At 39.2% G+C, this 22,352-nt stretch overlaps 1 protein-coding gene across 1 annotated transcript in view; it reads left to right on the top strand.

Moving 5' to 3' along the window:
• GPR137B (G protein-coupled receptor 137B) overlaps positions 1 to 22,352 on the top strand; it is a 98,588-nt gene that overhangs the window by 69,251 nt on the left and 6,985 nt on the right. The window contains exons 3-6 of the mRNA XM_069064500.1: positions 4,924 to 5,146; positions 7,451 to 7,604; positions 15,244 to 15,368; positions 20,689 to 20,813. Coding sequence (XP_068920601.1) covers positions 4,924 to 5,146; positions 7,451 to 7,604; positions 15,244 to 15,368; positions 20,689 to 20,813 — 627 coding nt within the window. The remainder of the gene's footprint in view (positions 1 to 4,923; positions 5,147 to 7,450; positions 7,605 to 15,243; positions 15,369 to 20,688; positions 20,814 to 22,352) is intronic.

Below are 22,352 nucleotides of genomic sequence, written 5' to 3'. Positions count from 1 at the left end.
TCCTCATCATGTACTCTTTTATTTTTCTTTTTGGAGGGCAGTTGGGGTTAAGTGAATTGCCCAAAGTCACACAGCTAGTGTGTCATGTGTCTGAGGCCGGATTTGAACTCAGGTCCTCCTGACTCTAGGGCCGGTGCTCTATTCACTGAGCCATCTAGGCGCCCCCCCCCCCCCCATAATGTACTCTTTAATTCAGTGACACTGACCTCCTTGCTGTTTCATGAACAAGACGTTCCTTTTCTCGGCTCTGGGCATTTTCTTTGACTCTCCCCATGCCTGAAACACTCTCCCTCTTCATCTCCCCCTACTGACCTTGCTGGCTTCCTTCAATTACCAACTAAAATCCCATCTTTTACAGGAAATCTTTCCTAACTCCTCTTATCTCTTCCTCTAATTATTTCCTATTCATCCTGTATGTAGCTTGTTTGTACGTATGTGTTTGCTTGCTGTATGTCCCATTAGATTGTGAGTTCCTTAAAGGCAGGGACTGTCTTTTGCCTCTTTTTTGTATATCCTGTGGTTAGCATAGTGCCTGGTACATAGTAAGAACTCAATAAATGTTTACTAACTGACTACTAAAGGCCTAGCTCTGCTACTTATTTATGTGACTGTAAGCAAGTCCTTTAATATCTGTTTTCTCATTTATAAAGTGGATATATTGATCTCAGAGTTCTCTATGAGCTCCTTTCCAACTCTGAACCTGTGAACCCATAGTCACATGTCCAAAATTCAGCTTATTACCTTTCCGAAAAGACTTCTGCATACTTTGGACTCCATGCTCTTTTTCAGTGGTAAAACATTCATTCAGTCTCCCTCTTTGGTTTTGTTTTTGACTGCTGGAGGGTGTGAATTGTTTTTTGTTTTGTCTTTGTACCTGTAATACCTTGGTATATAGCATGACTTGTTGGATTGGACTATTTATTTTTTTAATTGTTTAGGGAAATTAACATAGTGTAGTGGAATGGGTGATGAACTTGGACCTTAGTTTGAATCCCACTTATTCCTCGAATGACCTTGGAATACTGACTTAACCAATCTGGGCCTCATTTTCATCAATTATGAAATGAAGGGACTGGACTAGGGAAGACCACTTCCAAAGCTCTGGTGCTATAGTTCTATGAATGTATTGGCAATTAGCTTGTTGACAGCAGCTTTGGAGTCAGGAAAACCCGAGTACAAACAGTGCCTCAGATTTCCTAACTGTGTGAACCTCTCAGCCCCAGTTTCCTTGCCTGTAAAGTGGGGATAATAATCGTACCTACCTCCCAAGGCTGTTGTGAGGATCAAATAAGATAATGTACACAAAGTATTTTGCCAACTATAAAGAGCTATATAAATATTAGCTATTATTATTGATTCTGTCTCTGCAATATCACTTACACCCATTTCTGTTCTACTGCCACAGCCCTAGTATAGGCTCTCGTTGTGACCTTGCTGGACTATTTTAATAACCTAACAAATTTTACCCCCTCTCTCCACCTTTCCCCCATGATATTCACTTTCCTTTCCAGTCCTTCCTTCACAGCTGATCTTCCTAATACATTGATCTGATCGTTTTACTCCTTTACTCAAAAATCTTTGATACTTTCTATTATCTGTTGAATAAAGTTAATTTTCTTTATCTTAGTCTTCAAATCTTTCTACAATCTGGGGCCACCCTGTTTTCTAGTCTTATTTAATAATAAGGGCAAATGGGGAAGCTAGGTGGCACAGTGAATAGAGCACCGGCCCTGGAGTCAGGAGGACCCGAGTTCAAATGTGGCCTCAGACACTTGATACACTTACTAGCAGCGTGACTTTGGGCAAGTCACTTAACCCTAATTGCCCTCCAAAAAAAATAAAGCAAAAAAATAATAATAAGGGCAGCTAGGTGGCACAGTGCTTAGAGTGCCAGGCCTGGAATCAAGAAGACATCTTCCTGAGTTCAAATCTGGCCTTAGACACTTACTAGCTGTGTGACCCTGGGCCAGTTACTTAACCCTGTTTGCCTCAGTTTCCTCATCTACAAAATGAGCTGGAGAAGAAAATGGCAAAGCACTCCAGGATCTTTGCCAAGAAAACCCCAAATGGTGTCAGGAAGAATCAGACACAACTGAGAACAACCAAATGGCAACAAAAACATAATAATAAATTAGAATAAGAATATTATAATATTCTTATGTTATGATAATAATATACAATGATGAGGATGCTGATAATAGCTAGCATTTATATAGAGTTTTAAAGTTTGCAAAGCACTTTACAAAGGTATTCATATCATTTGATACTTGGTATTACTCCCTTCTACACATTCTGCACTACAACCAAAACAGATGATTTTCTCCTTAATTTCCCATGCTTCCCTGTACCTGTGCCTCTGTTTTTGATGCTTTCCATACTTGGGAATTTTTTTCCTAGAAAGGGTTTGTGATATAGTGACTTGGAGACAGGAAGATTTGGATTGAAATACTGAGTAGCTGTAAGACTTAGGGCAAGTCATTTAGTTTCTCTAAGCCACAATTTATTCATTTGTCAGAGGGAAATAATAATAGCACTTATCTCATAGGGATTTTGTAAGACTCAAATGTGATAACATATGTAAAGTACTTTGCAACCTAAAATACTGTGTAATTGTGAACTATTATCCTCCTTCCCTTCTATACCTGTTGAATTTCTACCCATCCTTTATTTTTTTGCACTTAATAGTATTTTCCCAATTACCTGTAAAGATAGTTTCCTTTTTTTTTTTTTTTGGGCCTTTTGGAGGGCCATTGGGGTTAAGTAACTTGACCAAGGTTACACGGCTAGTTTTTTTGTGTGGATGTTAAGTGTCTGAGGCAGGAACCAAACTCGGGTCCTCCTGACTCCGGGGCCGGTGTTTTACTCACTGCGCCACCTAGCCGCCCCATAAAGATAATTTTCAACATTCATTTTTGTGAGATTTTTGAGTTCCAAATTTTCTCCCTCCCTTCCCTTCCCCCTCCCCAGGACAGCAATCTGATATGTTATTCACGTACAATCATGTTAAACATACTTCCACATTAATCATATTGTGAAAGAAAAATCAGAACAGAAGGAAAAAGCCATGAGAAAGAAAACAAAAACCAGCAAAAATGGTATCCTTTGATCTGCCTTCTGACTCTATGGTTCTTTCTCTGGATGTGGATAGCGTTTTCCATCAGGAGTATTTTGGAACTGTCTTGAATCATTGTATTGCTAAGAGCTAAGTCAATCCTAGTTGATTATTGCACAATGTTTCTCCTGGTTCTGCTTATTTCACTCAGCTTCAGTTCATGTAAGCCTTTCCAGGTTTTTCTGAAATCTGCCTGCTCATCATTTCTTATAGCACAATGATATTCCATTACATTTTCCAACTGATGGGCATCCCTTCAATTTCTAATTTTTTGCCACCACAAAAAGAGCTGCTATAAATATTTTTTTTGTACATGTGGGTCCTTTTCCCTTTTTTATGATCTCTTTGAGAAATGCACCTAGTAGTGGCATTGCTGGGTCAAAGGGTATGCATAGTTTGATTGCCCTTTGTACATTCTGCCCATCAAGGGCCACCTCATCTGTGCTTCCTTGATTCCTCTTATCACTAAGAGAACCTGTCATCCTTTGGGTCTTATATAACACTGTATATATGGCACTATTATCTCATATGAAATTGCATATTGTCTCATTTGTGCATCTCTCATAATCCACTACTAGATTAGCAGCTGGTTGGCTCAGTAGATAGAATAGTGGTTCAAATCCTGTCTTCAGAAATTTACTAGTTGTTTGACTTTGAGCAAGTCCCTTAATCTCTCTCAGCCTCGGTTTTCTTATCTATAAATGGGGACAATAACATCTACTTCCTAGGGTTGTTGTGAGAATCAAATGAGATAATACGTATAAAGCACTTTAATGGCCTTAAAGCACTTCATGGGGTGTCTGTCCCCAAAGTCTTAGTGCAAGTTTAAACTATCTGTGCTTAAAATTGCACTAAGACTTTCAGGATACCCTATATCAATATTAGTTGTTGTTATTGTTTTTGTTGTTAAGCTTCATAAGGACATGGTCTAAACCTTGTCTATCTCCCAATGGTCTTTACTTAGTAATAGCTTAATAAATGCTTGTTGAATTAAATTATTGGAATTGAATTGATCCCTTCTGGGCAGCTTTTCATTATAGTCATTGCCTTCTCAGGGATGTATTGTAGGTTATTGATATTAGTTCTCCCAAACCCAATGGAATCCTTGTCACCTTCACACATGGCACTCCATTCTTAGCGCCATGATTTTACCCTGGAGGTTCCCCATGCCTAGAATGTATAACCTCTTTTCTAATCTCATAGAATCCTTCTCTTCCTGACACAATGGAAATTCCAGCTTCTATATGAAACTATTTCTGATTTCCCCCTGCACAACAGCCAGTGCCTTCCCTCCTAATTACATTTTATTAAACGACTTTCTAGCTGGTTTACATTAATTCTGTACACATATACATATATGCACAAATATACATACATTCATGTGTACACATATGTGCAGTATCATGTATGTGTACATATATGTATGTATCTATTTGTATTGTCAGCACTTGGCACAGTGACTGACACATAGATCAGTGCTTACTGATTAAGATTGAGTGATTATTGTCAAAAGACATCAAACAGCCCCCATAGCAATTCTGTATTCCCTATGAGGCACTTGTACAAAATTTTGAGGAGAATAGACAGTGGGCATCTTTCTAACTCCTGGAAGGGTCTGTAACAGATTTTTTTTTAGGTCCATCAGACTATGGTACTTTCAACTATAAAATAAGCAGGTCCCAAATAGCTACTTCCTAATTTTGGTGTGTCTGTTGTAAGCAGTTAGCTAGAAAAACTTGCATTATTCTGAACTGAACATTTATGCAACATGGAGAAGACAGTTTTGACTTTTTCTCATTATTTCTTTTCAGACTTCCCCTCTACCTGGCTTCCCTCTTCATCAGTCTTCTTTTCCTGTTGGTGAATTTAACCTGTGCAGTGCTCGTGAAAACAGAAAATTGGGAGAGAAAGGTCATCGTCTCAGTGCGGGTCGCCATTAACGACACGCTCTTTGTTCTCTGCGCCATCTCTCTTTCCATCTGCCTCTACAAGATTTCCAAGATGTCCTTAGCCAATATATACTTGGAATCTAAGGTAGGGTAGGAAGTATTTCCAACATGTACTCAACTCCTTCCAAAAAGCTCATGCCAGAAATAACAGATTGACTGGGAAACAAAAAGATACCAAAACGTCTCTCATGCCTAACCTAAGTTAGTGAAGCTGTTGTTTTAACACAAAAGACTGAGGCATAAGTTCAAACCATGAATAGCCTAACCTCTTATATTCCTGAAGTGTCCTTGTGCCATACAGCTAAGAGTACATTAACTAATGTTCAGAGTTTAAAGAGAATAATTTATCTGCTTAAAGAGAGAAAATTGATTTTGCCTCCTGTTTTAAAAGAATATGTGACAGTAGGGCTTGGAGTCATAAAGACACAGGCTCACACCTTGCCTGTGACTCTAAACTAGCCTTATGGTCCTAGATAGTCTCTTCTCTGTGCCCCAGACTAGTCATCTACTAGGAGCAATCTACTAAGTCAGAGGCAGATTTTAATCTGTGTTGATGGAGTATTTCCCCTGCTGGTAATTCCTACACAGCTAAAGTCACACATCCTTCCTGTATTCTCATATTTAAATTTTTTAAAGGGGCACGGGAGTTTTTTGGAGGTCACTTGGTGAGTCATGGGAAATTCAGGGTGGTCTAGCTTCCAGGCCCACATTTTTCCTCTTGATCTGCTAGGTGACTAGGGTCTTCCTGCTGCTTAGAGACAAGTACCCACAGAACTGAACTTCTGCCTGCCTTTTTAGCCTCATGATGATTTCTTTTTATAGGGAAGAGACCAGAATTAAAGTTGGGGAGGAAGTTATGAACCTGATCAGTTCTCCACTTCTTTCTTCCACCCTAGAAATATCAATCCTTGCCACTTTAGGTGCCTAGGAGAAAAAATATAAACATGTTTGAGACCGCAGGACTAAATTTGTCTAAACAGCTGGTATAGTTCTTTCATAAAGCAGATTGCTGAGCAGAGGAGGGTTGTGTAATTCCTGGCAGGATGGAGTATTGGCATCAGAGAAGGAGGGCCAGGGCCCTGCTCCCTCGTCTGCTAGTGATTTGCTGAGTGCCCTTAAAACCCTTTTATTTAATCTCTTTATTCCAAAGACTGGGGCCAGGTGATGGGGTTTGTGTGGTACTGTGTGCCAATCTGCCAGTGCTCAGAAAGCATCCAGTCATGACAAATTGAAGAATAGCTGCCAACCCTGAGGGCCTAGGGTGAAAGATTCCTCATAAATCCAAATCTTTGCCACCGAGCACCATTTTGTTTGCTGACATTACCCTGGAGAATCAAGCCCTACAATTGGTATGCTAGGGCAACTTTTCATTCACTTGCTTTGCAGGGAAATGTCAAACTTGATTTTGTCTGAATTCCCTTGAACATAATCTCTCCTCTATTTGAGGCAGTTGGGGATTTTAAAAACAGGGAGAGGGGATTTAACAGGAAGGATTAAATTGTAGCTTTCTACTGGAACACTATTCAGACCTCCCACAGGGAAAATAATAAGTGTAATTAACAGCCATTGAAACAATTTAATAACACCTTGGATTTATTTGATAACTCCTTCCTGAAAAAAATATCAAAGCACTCTCCAGATGTTCAGGTACATTAGCTAATATCCTGTTTATCCCATGGTTTTCTGATTGGTTAGAAAAACCGATCATTTATTAACAAGAGAATTTTCATAGTTACTGACAAGTCCCAAGTTCAGCCAACAAGTATTTATTAAACACCAAGTGTATTACTGGTTCACAAAATCCTCTAGTAGCTGAGCTCTGTCCACAGAACAATCCCTTGCTATGTGCTTAGTCATTACACTGGGAAGAGTGGGGGAAACAAACAGAGACCTAGGGGAATTGGCAGCTCTTGGGACTATTTACTACTGGGCTGGCCAGCAGTGTTCAGGAAGAATTAAAACAAAGGTCCACGTCACTTGTATATTGCTACCCAAAGGGCCCAGAAACAGCACAGCATACAGGTCTGGTCTCTGACTCTGGTTTCAATTGAATGGAAGTATTTCCAAACTAATATTGCAGCTGTCTCCTATCCTAGAATTTTCATGTCCCTTCTTTTTCAGATTCTTAGGAGGAAAAAAACATAAGCAGATTTGGGACTATATGACTAGATCCTTAAACGTCAATATAAATTTGGAGGGTTACTAATATACTGAAGTGTCTATTTCCGATAGGGAATTCAGATGGGTTTTTGGATCATGTGAAGGGCTTGCCTAGCCAGACACACCTAAGTAAAGATGGATGCAGAGGGGAAATGAGGGATGGTGGTTGGCTAGAATGGCACTGGTCTTTCCTGGGAGTTGTACTAAAGCAAATTTCCTTCTTTTCCAGGGCTCATCCGTGTGTCAAGTGACCGCCATTGGGGTGACAGTTATCCTGCTTTATGCATCCAGAGCCTGTTACAACTTGTTCATATTATCCTTTTCTCACAATAAGAATGTCCATTCCTTTGATTATGACTGGTACAATGTATCAGACCAGGCAAGTGAGGAGCTCACAAGGGCTGCTTAGCTGGGAGAATTAGCTTTGAAAACTGAAGGGCCTGTAAATGAGAACCAAGGATGTCCCGATTTTTCAATTTCTCGGGATCTAGCTCTCCTTATAAGAGACATGGTAGTATACTAGGCTGAGCTCTGGACAAGAGTGTAAAAGCCAGAGAACTTCCAGTCTGGCTTGGTTGTGTTCACTCACTAGTCTTACGACTTTGGGCAAATTGTTTTGCTTTTCTCTTTCAGGGGCCTCATGTGCCACATGTGGTGATAAGCCCTGCTCTTTTACGTGCTTGTCGTGAACAATCCCTTTCTCCCAGAAAGCCAACAAGAGTTAAATAATCAGACTGATGTGGCCAAAACCTTTTCAGAGTTATTTTGGAAATGTTAAAGTGTTATTAAGAGTTGAGGTTTGTGATGAAAAAAGGAATGAAAGAAGACTTACTCAGGTTTCAGAAAACACATGCCTGAAATTTTGTTGAGTGCTCTGAGGTTTGGTCAAGGTGTTTTAAAAATTGCTTAAATGTATTTAGTGAATGGAGAACTGACGTTAGTGTCAGGAAGACGCAGGTTCAAGTCCAGCTTCTGACACATAATAGCTTTGTGACTGTCGGTAAATAAATTTAATTTCTAAGTGCCAGGCAACCCTCTAGTCAATGCTGCCAATCTTTACCAATAGAGGAAGTTTCCTTATCAGGATTCAATTCAGTCCAACTTAATTCAATAAACATTAAGCATGTCCTAGGCTGGGCAGCTAGGTGGTACAATGAATAGAGCATAAGCCTTGGAGTCAAGAAGACACATCTTCCTGAGTTTAAATCTGCCTTCTGATACTTCCTAGCTATGTGACCCTGGGCAAGTCATTTAACCCTGTTTGCCTCAGTTTCCTCATCTGTCAAATGAGCTGGAGAAGGAAATGTTAAACCACTCCAGTATCTTTGCCAAGAAAACTCCAAATGGGGTCATGAAGAGTTAGACATGATTGAACAACAATGTGTTGGACACTGTGCTAAATGCTGGGGAGACAAAAAAGAAAAATAAATAATCCTTTCCCTCAAGGAGTTTATAGTCAAATGGGAGAAGCCAGCATACAAAAGGATGCCGGAAAGGAGTTGCCCAAGCAGATACAATAACAAGTCTGATTCTCCCAAGACAAATATTCACAGTGTTTGAAGAAATCTAGATTAAAAGATGGCAGCTGAGATTTTAGGCTTGAATAGGAGCTCTCCTTTTTCCCCTGTTGTCCTAGTCTGTTGCCCCTTTCTCAAATCCATTCTTCAGATCACAGGAAATTTAATATATCACCCTTCTCCCAAGTATTATGTATCAGACTCCAAATGTAAACTAAAGCAAGCACAAAAGTGGTCAGCAAAGAGGATGACCCTCATCCAACCTCTAGCCCAGGACTGGGGAGCCTGCAGCCTTGACGCCACACATGGCCCTCTAGGTCCTCAAGTGCAGCCCTTTGATTCGGTCAAGCCTAATAAGAGCTTTACACAGGGTCTCCCAAAAGTCTCAGTGCAGTTTCAGGCTTAAATATCTTTAGAGGGAATGATTGAGCAGCTTTAATGCTTAAAACTTCACTAAGACTTTCAGGATAGCTTGTATAATGCTTTAAGCTTTGGACAGATCTTTCCTCACCATATCTCTGTGAGATAGGTGCTATTACTATTATAATCCCCATTTTGCTGATGGGAAAGCTGGGACACATCTTATATGACTAAACAACAGATCAGGAGGTGGGACCTTTCATGTCTGCAGGCTACAGAAGCAGGTCCAGAGACCATGGAACCTGGATGGGGCCAGTGACATGGACAGAGATGTGGCTGCAGAAAAAAATGAATATTTGAGCCACCCAGGACACTGCAAACAGAAAGGCTGTTTGATGCTTACTCCCTTGTGGCCCACTTAGCCTCCCCAAGTCTGAGAGCTATAGAAATTGTGGATTTCTCCCATCTCTTGGGCTTCCTGAATTCATTATGAGATCACATGGTGAGATCTACAGGAGCATTCTGCCTTCTGCAGACCCAGGCCCTCTGTGACCTCTGTCATTCCTTTTGCTGTCAAAGAATACCTTTGTTTATGGAAAGGCACAGAAGAGGGAATGATCGAGCTGTTGTTTTTTTTAGCTTTACTAATGCTTTTTGTTTTTACATCACATGCATTTCTGAGACAATGTCTCCCTCCTCTTCTTCCCTTATAACAAGTTTTTTTTTTAATAATCACATTTCAGCAAAACTGACCCATATATCAACCGTGTCTGTCAACATATGTAACATTCTATACCCATAGTTCCCCACCTGTCCAAAGAAAGGAGGGAGATTGAGTGATTGATTTTAGTCAAGGGAAATCCTAAATTTTATTTCTTATTTTGGTTAAGTCAAGAGAAACAGAACTGGTGAAATTTCATGTGATCATCCAGTCTAATGATGCCATTATTAGAGAGGCCAGTTTGGCATTGGCATGGAAAGAGTGCTTGATCTCGAATTAGTAGGGACTGGAAATCCTGCTTCCATTGTTTACTAGCTGCACGACCGAGTCACTTAATTTTTCTTGGTCACAGTCTCTTCATCTTCACAGTGAGGAGAATAATTCCTGTAGGATTCTAAGTAGTAATAACTAGCATGTGTATATTTTATTTTACATATTATAATATATAACATATTACATATAATATATATTGTGTTTATATATTTTATTTTAAGGTTTTCAAGGGGATTTATATACTTTATATACGTTTTATCCTCACAACCACCCTGGGAGGTAGATGTGATTATTTTCCCCATTTTACAGGTGAGGAAATTGAGTCAAATACAGATTAAATGACTTGCCCAGTTACACAGCTAATAAATATCTGAGGCCAGATTTGAACTGCAGGCCTAGTACTTTATCTGACATGCCACCAGCTGACTGTACTTGAAAAGACTTTCGAGAGGATCAAGTGAAATAATGTTTATAAAGTACTTTGTAAACCTTTGTTGTTGTTGAGTCCTTTCAGTCACATCCAACTCATTGGGATCCCATTTGAGGTTTTCTTGGCAGAGATGCTGGAATGGTTTGCCATTTCCTTCTCCAACTTATTTGACTGATGAGGAAACTGAGGCAAGCAGGGTTAAGTGACTTGCCCAGGGTCACACAGCTTGTCTTGTCTGAGACAAGATTTGAACTCAAGAAGATGAGTCTTGGGGCAGCTAGGTGGCACAGTGAATAGAGCACCGACCCTGGCGTCAGGAGGACCTGAGTTCAAATCCGGCCTCAGACGCTTAACACACAAAACTAGCCATGTGACCTTGGGCAAGTCACTTAACCCCAATTACCCTCCAAAAAGAAAAAAAAAAGATGACGAGTGTTCCTGACTCCAGGCCTAGGACTCAATCCACTGCACCACTTAACTGCCCCTTGTAAACTGTAAGACACTATATAAATGTCAACAATTATTTCTACAGAAAGTTAGTATTATGAAGGGAATCTTAGAAGTCATCTGGTCCAAATCCCTCATGATGCATATAAAGAAATTGTGGGCCAAAGCATTCATAGGATTGTAGATTTAGAACTGAGAATCCCTTTGGATTATCTGGTCCAGTACCTTCCTTCTTTACAGCTGAGGTAACTGAGGCCTGCTGAGGTTAAGTGAGCTGTGCAAGGCTCCTCCAGCTCGAAGTACCTTGTTCTTTCCACTCCATCAGCCAAAACTTGTTCAAGGTCATACAGCTTGTTAGTGCAAGAGCCAGGACCAGAATCCAGTTCTGGAGACTTCTGCTTTTCTTAAAATTTACAAAATATTTTCTCAAAACTACGGTGTGAGGTGAATAGTGGAAGGATTATTATCTCTACCCTTCTAGATGAGGAAACTGAGGCATAGGTTAGTTTTCTCTGACCCAGAAGAGGGTGGATAACTTGTCCATGGTCACATAGTTGGTTAATGTAGGGTCAGGATTTGAACCAAAGTTCTGTTTTTATTCCAAAATCCACTGACTTTAACCTCAAAAAGGAATAAGGACAGAAAGGAAATGAAAATGAGGACATCCTCTCCCTCCACTTCTGAGGTCCCAAATGACAACCAAAGCATGTTAGGTAGAATCTCAGGGCCCACATGGAAAAATTAGGAGGAACTCATTTTTTATCGTTCTTGAGTCCCATTGCTCAGTGCTGGACTCTCCAACAGGACTCAGATATATCCTTTTATTTAGTTTAGTAATTCTTTAGTTTAGAGAGGCAATGTGGCACAGTGGCTAGAGAACCAGCTTCAAAGACAGGATGACATAGGGTAGAGTTCTCTGACAGATACTGTATGACCCTAGGCAAATCACTTAACCTCATAGTGCTCTGCGAAACCCTCTAAGACTACAAGTTTCAGAGAAGGTGCCAACTTGCATTGCTAGAGAGAGTTTCCTTGACTAGTTTAATCACAAGTCCTGTCCCTATCCCTGTGGCTAAATGGTACTTTATTCTTGAGAGAAAAGGGAGCCTCCCATCTTCTCAGTAACACAGAAGAACACACTCCAGATCTGCAACTGCTAACAGCAGTCATTGTTCTTCCTTTCTGCTCACTTTGAGACCCTGGGAGCTCCCTGTAATCAACAAAATCACAGGACCAGTGCCTATCCTATCCCTTTCTTTAATGTGGGTTTATAGTCGTCCTGTTTGTAAATGTGAAATAAACTTGATGAATTAGACAAATGAAAATAGATGGAAAAAGAGATAAGGGCATCCCACTTACACCACAAACACATGAAGAAGAGAAAGTAGGCTGTTTATATAGGTCTGATTTCCTTCATGTCTCAACTCAAATCCTACCTGCAGGAGGCCTTTCCTAGTTCCCAAGAGAGAGAGAGAGACTGATACAGCAGTTGACCATAAACTCCCCGTGAGTCATTGCCATAATGCAGCTGTGGAAAAAACCAAGAGAACTTTGGGATGGATTCCAAAGAAGTATGACATGCAGGGATTAGGAAATTATTCTCAGCAGAGTAATGTAGCCAGTTTAGGTGACTTATATGATAATAGCTACCATATAGATAGTGCTTTAGAGTTTAGAAAACATTTTACATGTGTTATCTCTTTTGATTCTCACAAAACCCCTCAGTGGGAAGGGATTATTATCCCCATCTTACAGATAAGGAAACTTAACATACAGAGAAGTCAAGTGATTTTCCCAGGGTCACACAGCTAAAAACTGAGGTTGATTTTGAATTCAGATCTTCTTGATTTTAAGTCCAACACTGTATATCCACTGTGCAATCTGGTTGCCTCCATATTAAAAAGCAAGATGAAGAGAAATTAGAAAAGGTTTGTAGAAGTTTGATAGAAATTACCAAAAAAATGGAAAATGTGTTATATGAAGATTGGTTAAAATTGGGGAACTGATTCTGCAGAAGAGGCTAAGAGGTAACGATTACATATTCCAATCAAGGAAACAATGGGCTTTTATAAAGACATCCCCAAAAAGAGCTATTATAAATATTTTTGTAGATATAGATCCTTTTTTCTTCTTTTTAAAACAATCTCTAGGGGACAGCTAGGTGATGCAGTGAATAGAGCACCAGCCCTGGAGTCAGGAGGACCTGAGTTCAAGTTTGGCCTCAGACACTTGATACTTACTAGCTGTGTGACCTTGGGCAAGTCACTTAACCCCAATTGCCTTGCCTTCCCCCCTCCAAAAAAAAAAACTCTTTGGGATATAGGACTAGAATCAAAAAGTATAGCTTGGTAAGTTTTGGAACATAATTTATAGCTGCATTACCGATATATCAATGCACCTGTTTTCCCAGAGCCCACTAGCATTTATCATTTTCCTTTTTATCATCTTTGCCAAGATGATGGGTATGAAGTAGAATCTCAGAGTCTCTTTTATTTTCATTTCCTTAATTATTAGTGAAATGGAGCATTTTTCCCATATGGCTATAAATAGTTTGGATTTCTTCCCTCATAACTGCCTGTTCATATCCTTTGACATTTGTCATCTTTTGAATGGTTCTTATTCTTATAGATTTGAATCTCTTTCTTCTATATCTTAGAAATGAGATCTTTATCAGAGAAACTTGCTCCAAAGATTTTTTTTTACCAGTTACCTATTTCCTTTATAATCTTAACTGCATTGTATTTGTTTATGCAAAAAACTGTTGAATTTTATCTAAACAAAAACATCGATTTTATCTTCTGTTATCTGTTGCTTTCTTGGTCATGAACTCTTCCCCTATCCATAGATCTGAAAGGTTGTTCCTTTAAGTTGATTGTGATATGACTTTATCTGGGGCATGTATCCATTTTCTATATGGCGTGAGATGTTGATCTAACCCTAATTCCTGCCAGACTGCAAGTCTGTCCAATTTTTCATCAAATAGTAAATCCTTTCTCCAGCATCTGGAGTGTGTGGGTTTATCAAATACTAGGCTGCTAAGTTCATTTACTTTTGTATGTTGTATACCTCTTTATTCCACTGATTGATATTTTTAAAATTTTATAACAAGTATCAATTTTTTTTTAAAGAGTACTGTTCTGTGGTATCATTTGAAGTCTGGTACTGTTAGGCCCACTTTGTTCCCCCCCCTTTTTTTTTTTCCATCATTTCCCTTGAGATTCTTGACTTTTGTTCCTCCAGGTCAATTCTGTTGTTATTTTTTCTAGTTCTATAAAGTACTTCTTATGGTACTGAGTAAGTATATTAGAGGTAGTATTGTCTTTTTATTATATTGCCTTGGTCTTTCCAAGAGCAATTAACATTTTTCCAACTATTGAGGGTCGTCTTTATTTCTATCAGCAATATTTTGATGTTGGACTCAAGTAGTTCTTGTGTGTATTATGGTAGATAATAGGTATTTTTTTATCCCAGGTATTTTCAACTTGCTATAGTTATTTTAAATAACATTTCTCTTTATATCTCTTTTTGCTGGGTTTATGGCTAATTTATAGAAATGCTGATGATTTATGGACTTTTACTTTACATCCCAGAATTTTTGCTGAAATTGTTGTTTCAATTAACTTTTGTTGACTTCCTAGGGTTCTCTAAATATACCATCATATCATCTGCAAAAAGAGATAATGTTTCTTCTTGGTCTATGCTTATTTCTATGCTGGTGTCTTTTTCTTAATGCTATAGCTACCATTTCTGGGACTTAAATCAAATAGTAGTGGTGACAATGTATATCATCAGTTACCCTTGATCTTATTGGAAAGAACTCCCCATTACATATAATGCTGGCTCTTAGTTTTAGACATATACTCTTTACCATATTAAGGTAAGGCCCATTTAATATTCCTAGGTTTTCTAGTGTTTCCAGGATATTGTATTTTGTCAAAAAAATTTTTTGCATTTATCAATGAATATAGAAAAAACTACCAATTTTTAAAAACACTTTATATTTTTAAAAAATGACCATTGATCATGAAAAGTTCAAATAATCATCAGTGTCTTGAGGAGGCTGGATAAGATAACTACTCAATGTCTTGTCTAGTCTTATTATGATCTCATGGTTTAAATGTGTATATTTTGGGGGGAAGAGGTTCAGGAATAGAATCAGAATTATTATGTAGTACTCACTTCTAATTAGGCATGATCCACCTTCTCTTCTGTGACTTTATCCAGTATAAACAGATATTTTTCCATTTCTCCATTATTTTTGTCTTCACAGGCAGATCTGAAAAGTCAACTTGGAGATGCTGGATATGTAGTGTTTGGAGTGGTCCTTTTTGTGTGGGAACTTCTGCCCACCACCTTAGTTGTTTACTTCTTCCGAGTTAGAAATCCTACAAAGGACCTAGTAAGTAAATTGATTTGTATTTTATTGGAGGGAGGGAGGAAGGGAATTCTTTTATAACATAATAGTGAATACTAAAATTTTGTATACTAGCATATACAGGAGATATACATATATATATATTTATATTTATATGTAATAGTGAATAGTGGAATTTTTGGTTTTGGGGTTTGTTTGTTTTGCCATTCAGGGTCTCATTTTTAGACTTTGAAATTGTTATAACAGAGAATAATTCACCGTCCTTTGGGACATTAGAAAGTTCTGCCAGCTGGGAATGGTGGATCATGTCTGTAATCTCTCCTATTAGGGAGGCTGTGGCTGGTAGAACACTTGAACACAAGAGTTCTGAGCTACAGTAGGACTAAGGCCCACACTAAATCTAGCACTAATATAGTAAGCCTCTAGGAGCAGGGTGGAGGTAGGAGCAGGGCATCAGGATGTCAAAGGAAGAACAAACTGGCCCTGGCCAGAAATGGAGCAGATCAAAGCCACTGACCACTACCTGCAGGGTGAGATAAAGAGTCCCAGTCTCAAATAAATAAGAAAACAAATACACACACACACACACACACACACACACACACATAAACATATACATATATGAAGGAGGCCAGAGAAACTAAGTCAGAAGGGAGAGCATTCTGGCCATTGGAGACATTATTGTCTTCTTCCTTGGGACAGTTAGGTGGAAGAGTGAACAGAGTGCCAGGCCTAGAGTCAGGAAGACTGATCTTCCTGAGTTCAAATCCAGTCTAAGATACTTACTAGTTATGTGACTCTGGCCAAATCTTAACCCTGTTTGTCTTACTCCCTCATCTGTAAAAGTAGCTGGAGAAGGAAATGGTAAATCCCTCCAGTGTCTTTGCTAAGAAAACCCCAAAAGGGATCACAAAGAGTCAGACACAACTGAACATCGGCAAATTGTCTTCCTTTCCTGTAACAGCTCTGAAAAATGCTTTCTTCTCAAATATTTATTTTTAAAGCATTCGGGGTTAAGTAACTTGCTCAAGGTTACACGGCCAGTTATTTCTGGGTGTGGTGCTGAGTATTTGAGCCCGGATTTGATCCCCAGGTCATCCTGACACTGGAGCCGGTGCTCTTACTCGTTGAGCCACCTGGCCACCCTCTTCTCAAATATTTAATTTTGTTTTGTTTTGCAAAGGCCTGGAAAAGAGTTTGATTCTATGAGGATTGAAGAGAAGTGAGTGTTTTCCAGTTGGTGACTACTTCATTATCATTAGAACACTTGATCTGAATCAGTAAACCTGAATTTGTCATCTTATGTTCTAGCAAAGCAAACCTTTAAGATGGGAATACAATAGAATTCAACTACCCTCCCACCACCCACTGTAGGTCATGGTTATAACCAGTATTGCAATGCAACTATCTCTTGAAAGTTATGAATATAATTTGTCACTGAAAGGGATACAATGCTGAAGTTTCTGCAAGGTATTACTCAGACTCCTTGAGTATGTTTGGGGCCCAGTTGACTTTTTGAGAAACATCCACAGAGACTAATACAGAAGAAGGCCAAGGGGTGAGAATTTTGGTTTTTCAGATATTTGTTTTCCTGGAGATCCAAGGAGCTCAATGTTCTTTCCTAGTTTATACTGAGTACCTTCCTCAGTGCTAGGAATTAAGCCACCAATATTTTGACCAAGTTATAAGGCATGGTTAATGGTCAGTTGTCTGTGGTAAAGTTGAGATGACAGGGAAATTCCAGATATCCATGATACCCACAAATAATTAAAAGTTGTCTTTTCAGCCAAGAGTGCAATTCTTCTTCTCTGAACCTAACTGGAAATCTATACCCGTACCAAGGTTTACCCCTTTCTCTTCCCTGGGTAATTTCACTAATGACAAAGTTGAGGAGAGAAAACAAGATAGCTGCTATTTGCCCCAAGGGACCTTAAAATCTTCAAGCTGAGTAATTAGCCATAGAACTGCCTAATAGTTAACATTTACTAAGTACCTGTTCTGCATCAGTATGGTACAGTGGGAGACATTGAATTTGGAGTTAGAAAACTTGGGTTTGAATTCAATTTGCAATTGAATTGATTACTTTTTTTTTCTTTTTGGAGGGCAACTGGGATTAACTAACTTGCCCAAGGTCACACAGCTAGTTTTTGCATTGTGTTTGAGGCTCAATTTGAACTGGGGTCCTCCTGACTTCAGGGCCGGTGCTGTATTCACTGTGCCACCTAGTCACCCTGATTACTCTTTCTCAACCTCTTTTTATTTATCTACAAAATGTGTATAATAATTTCTTCTACTGTTCCACTAACCTGCCTCACATGGTGGTTGTGAAGAAAGTTCTTGTAAAGTGATTTCTCTCTGTGAGCTATTTCTATTTTTTTGCATGCAGAAAATTTTACTTGGTACTGAGGAAAATATAAGAATAAGACACAGTCCATCCTCCCTCAAAGATTTTATAGTCTAGTGCCTTCTCCTCTCAGATTACCTTCTTTCTTCTCTGTTTATATTTCATGTGTACCTAGTTTTTGCCTTTCTTTGTACCCCCAACATTTAGCACAGTGCCCAGAACATAGTATTGACTGACTGACTAGGAAGAGATAAGACATATGTAGATAACTATAACACAAGACAGGTGCAAATTGTTCTGAGAGATCAGAGGGATCACTTCAGGATGAGAGGATAGGAAAAGGCTTCATGAAAGCAGAGAAATTTGTACTAGAATTTGAAACGCAAGAAGAGATTTAAACATGGAAGGATGGGGAGGATCGGCAGGTTTTTCAGGCCTAGGGAATGATTTAAGCAAAGGCACGAAAGCAGGAGAACACAGGATGGATTAGAATACAGGCTCTTCGGTTTACTATTTGAGCAAGTAATTTCATCTCTCTGTGTCCAGTTTCCTCATCTGTAAAATTACAGAGGACCTCTAAGATTCCTCTCAACTCTAAATCTGTCATCTGTGTTGTTAGGGAATAGTGAGTCACCAAATAGTTTGACCACAACAGAGAAAAAATAAAGGGGTGCTTTGAGAGGTAAAGACAAAAAGGCTGAGTTCAGTCTATGGAGAGCCTTCAGTTTCAGGCTTAGGAGTCTGGACTTTATTTTTTTAGAGAGGAGCTACCTTGACATTCTTACTACTTTGAAGGCAGCTAGTTAAGTTTTCTGGGGTGGCTGTTGGACTGGAGCCACAGATAAAGGAGGAGACTTAGTGGGGCAAAACTTTAGGCTCCAAGGTGGCCTCACTATTGACTAATATTAGTGCTAGTTGACTTGACTCCTGTCAATCATTCAACAAACATTTATTAGGCTCTTACTGTATGCCAGGTACTGTGCTTTGGGAATACAAAGAAAGCCAAAAACTAATCCATTTCCTCAAAGGGCTTACATTCTAATTGGGGAGATAACATACTTACAAGTTATATGCAGAGTAGAGGGAAGGTTATCTGAGAAGGAACACACTGGGAAAGGCTTGTTGATGAAGCTGAGACTTGGGCTGAGTCCTGAAAGAAGCAAGAGAAAGCAGAAAGTAGAGGGATGGGGTAGGGCGAGCATTTTCTGCATGGAGGGGAGTGGGGGGGGCAGCTCAGGGTGATAATAGCCTTCCTTCTTGGATCTCAAATAGCACTTTTTTTTTTACTTTCTAATGATTTATCATGCAATATTGTGGTGGATGATTGAGGTCTTACCAGGGACTGTGTTTTATCTAACCTTTTATATCTCCTTCTCATGCCTAACACTATGATCTGTTTGTTGAATGAATGTATAAATATCAAATAAGATAATATATGTAAAGCAATTTGCAAACCTTAACGTGCTATATAAGGGCTAGCCACTCTTTATCACTATTATTATTATTAATTATTCTGTGTAAAATCTATGAAGATTCAGAACTAAATGGTATATTTAGATATATTTTAGTTCCAAGTCGTTTATTAAGAACTTAAGTTGAACCAAATTGCTAAGTTTACATGACAAACTATATATAGCTACAGTTTAATCTGTGCCCCCAAATTTTGTGTGAAGAAAAGTTGTTTGCCATATTAATCATATTTCATAGTATTTGCTATGAAATTTACCATTTACTATTGAATGTATTGCCAGTTTCTTAGTGGATTTGTTATACCAAAATCGTCCCCTAGTGGCCTGAAGGAACATCAGGACCTAATTTATTTATAGGGAGGGGCACAAGTGGAGAAGAAATGTTATTAGATGTCATGGATTTTCTTTTGTTTGTGCTGCACTCAAGAAGTCATTTCAACACAACCCATTAATGGATCGTGATATTCTACTCTTAGCACCAGGAATTGGGTGACAGAGCACAGGTAGGGGTACAAGATACCTCTGAGCAAGGCTATCAGACAATGCCTTAGCTAGGTCTAGGGCAGTAACTTCCCCTGGGATCAACAAGTTTTAGAGCAGAAATTAAATTCCTAAAAATAGAAGAACTAAATATATAGCCTGCTAATATGAATTTTGCTCAGAGGAAGAACAGAGTCCAGTTTCCTTAGTTTGTATTAGACTCGATATGGGAAAGAGTGGTTTTCCAGTTTGTCTTATTCTCATTGTCTTTTAAACAGCACACTAGAGTCACAGTGGAGGACTGGGTCTGCCACTTGGGTCTCACTTGGGTTAGAAGTGTATGGCCACTCACAGACCTAATCCCAGTGCTGATTGGCACAGAACATTTAGCCTGTTCATTTTTCCAACTCTGGCCAGTTCACCCTTCCTTAGGCAGCCTAGCAATTCGCTGGTCCTGGGGTCTCACTAGGAGTTGGTTTGACTTTAGCCCTCTTGCTACCCTAACTCCCAAATTCAAGAGATCCACCAACCTTCCCTTGTACCGGTGATTATAGGCATGATGCCTTGCTTAATTTTGGCCCCCTTAATGCTCAGTGTGGTTAACTTGATTGCAGAAACTCCTCTCAGTCAGGTTCATAAGAAAATCCATTCGGGGGGAAAAAACAACCTACATATATAATGTGTTGGAAAGGATTCTACCAGCACTCAATTTTTATATGTAGCAAAAGATAGGTCATAGGAATGACTCAATTAGTGAGTTGCATGTAGGAACAGCCCCCATCCAAACAGGAAGGAGGCCTAAAGTCTCTAGTGATTTTCTATTATTTAATAAAAAATGATGATACTTTAAAAAGCGTAGCAGTTACTTCCAAATTCTGTCCTTCTGTTCCCCTCTCCCTCTTCCCATTGGAATCTTCCTTTGTTCCAGAGAAAAACAGGTAAGGTCAACAAAAGGTCAGTCATTTCTGCCAACTCCTACATCATTCTGTGCCTAGCATCTATTGACACGCTGAGAGGAGAGAATTGTTTTATCATGTGATTGTTTTTCCAGACAAATCCTGGAATGGTCCCAAGCCATGGATTTAGCCCTAGATCCTATTTCTTTGACAACCCTCGAAGATATGACAGTGATGATGACCTCGCCTGGAACATCGCCCCTCAAGGGCTTCAGGGAAGGTGAGAGAAGAATCTACTTTAGGCAAGGCGTGAATGAGAAAGAAAAATCCTTCTCTAAAAAAGGGTTACCGCAATAAGAGAGACCCAAACTGAAAAATTTCTTTATACAATCACTGAGGACTAATGCAGATGTGATACATGAAATGGATATCTAGGTATGAGGACCTAGGGCCTCAAGTGTGGCCCTTTGACTGAATCCAAACTTCACAGAACAAATCCCCTTAATAAAAGGATTTGTTTTGTGAAGTTTGGATTCAGCCAAAGGGCCGCACTTAAGAACCCAGAGGGCCACATGTGTCCTCTAGGTCACAGGTTCCCTACCCCAGTCCTAGATCATTATACAGTCATCCCAGAATGTCCATGGAGAAGAAAAGATTGACACATGGTAAAAATAAATTCACCAGGACATTGTTTTGTCAGACATCTCAGACTGGGATTAAGTATGAATAATTAATCAGAATAATTACTAGGTAGCAAGGACAAAATGTTAAAACTTTGACTTTTAACCACAATTGAAGGTTAATCTCTTAAAGGCATAGGGGAGGGGAGGTCCAGGTTAATGTCTTTTGGTTTAAGTAATAATGCTGGTTCCAGTGGACCCAAGGCTAGCCCTAAGCAGAATTGTGAAATAGGCAAAGGATTTTTATTGACATCTAGTTTCCACACCCACTCCAGGTGTCCCATTGCCCTAGTTCTTCTGACCCTTGCTAAACCATTAAGGCTGCATAAACTAATAAAAACTAATGTTTGGAATTTCTGACTAGATGAGGCGCTATCTAGGGGCAAGTGAGCTCCTTCAAGTCACATTACTTAAGTATTTATTTTCCTCTGGGATTCCTTTTAGCTATAGATCTACAATCCTACTCTCTACCAGTATGACTAAGCTATCCATGAATCAGTTATACACACACATGTTCCTTTCTCTGTCACCTATGTGCAAGAGTATTATGCCTACAGCTATAATCCCCAATTTAGGAACAAACTTTTTATAAATGTTCTTAAATTGGTCAGTTGGGACTCAAAACACATTTTCTCACAGAAACTATGCTCTACATGGTAGATTTTTTGGTGAGCTCACCAAAAAAACGAATTTGTGATATAGCTAAAAAGGGTACCCTAAGGCAGCTAGATGGTACAGTGGATAGAGCACTGGACCTGAAGTCAAGAAGATCCTGAGTTCAAATGTGACCTCAAGACACTTATTAGTTTTGTGACCCTGGGCAAGTCATTTAACCCTGTTTGCCTGTTTCCACATATGTAATATGGATATAATCTTGGTACCTATCTCCAACGGTAGTTGTGAGGATCAAATGAGATAATAATTGTAAAAGCACTTACAGTGCTTGACACATATACATGTGTGCTATTTTAAAGTGTTATGTTAATGTTAGCTGCTATTATCATTATTGTAACTATGCCACTGGGGCCAGAATTCTGGCCTATGTACTATGGAAAAAAGTAGAAAGAATTATCTCCTCTTTTCCTGGTGCCACACACACACACACACACACACACACACACACACACACACACACACAC

This window comes from Petaurus breviceps, unplaced genomic scaffold (genome assembly GCF_028583685.1).
Source record: "Petaurus breviceps papuanus isolate PSGF00001 unplaced genomic scaffold, PetGlider_PUasm1.0 90633, whole genome shotgun sequence".
Lineage (NCBI taxonomy): Eukaryota > Metazoa > Chordata > Mammalia > Diprotodontia > Petauridae > Petaurus > Petaurus breviceps.
The sequence above is the reverse complement of the archived record's forward strand: the minus strand, read 5'-3'. Positions and strand labels throughout refer to the sequence as shown.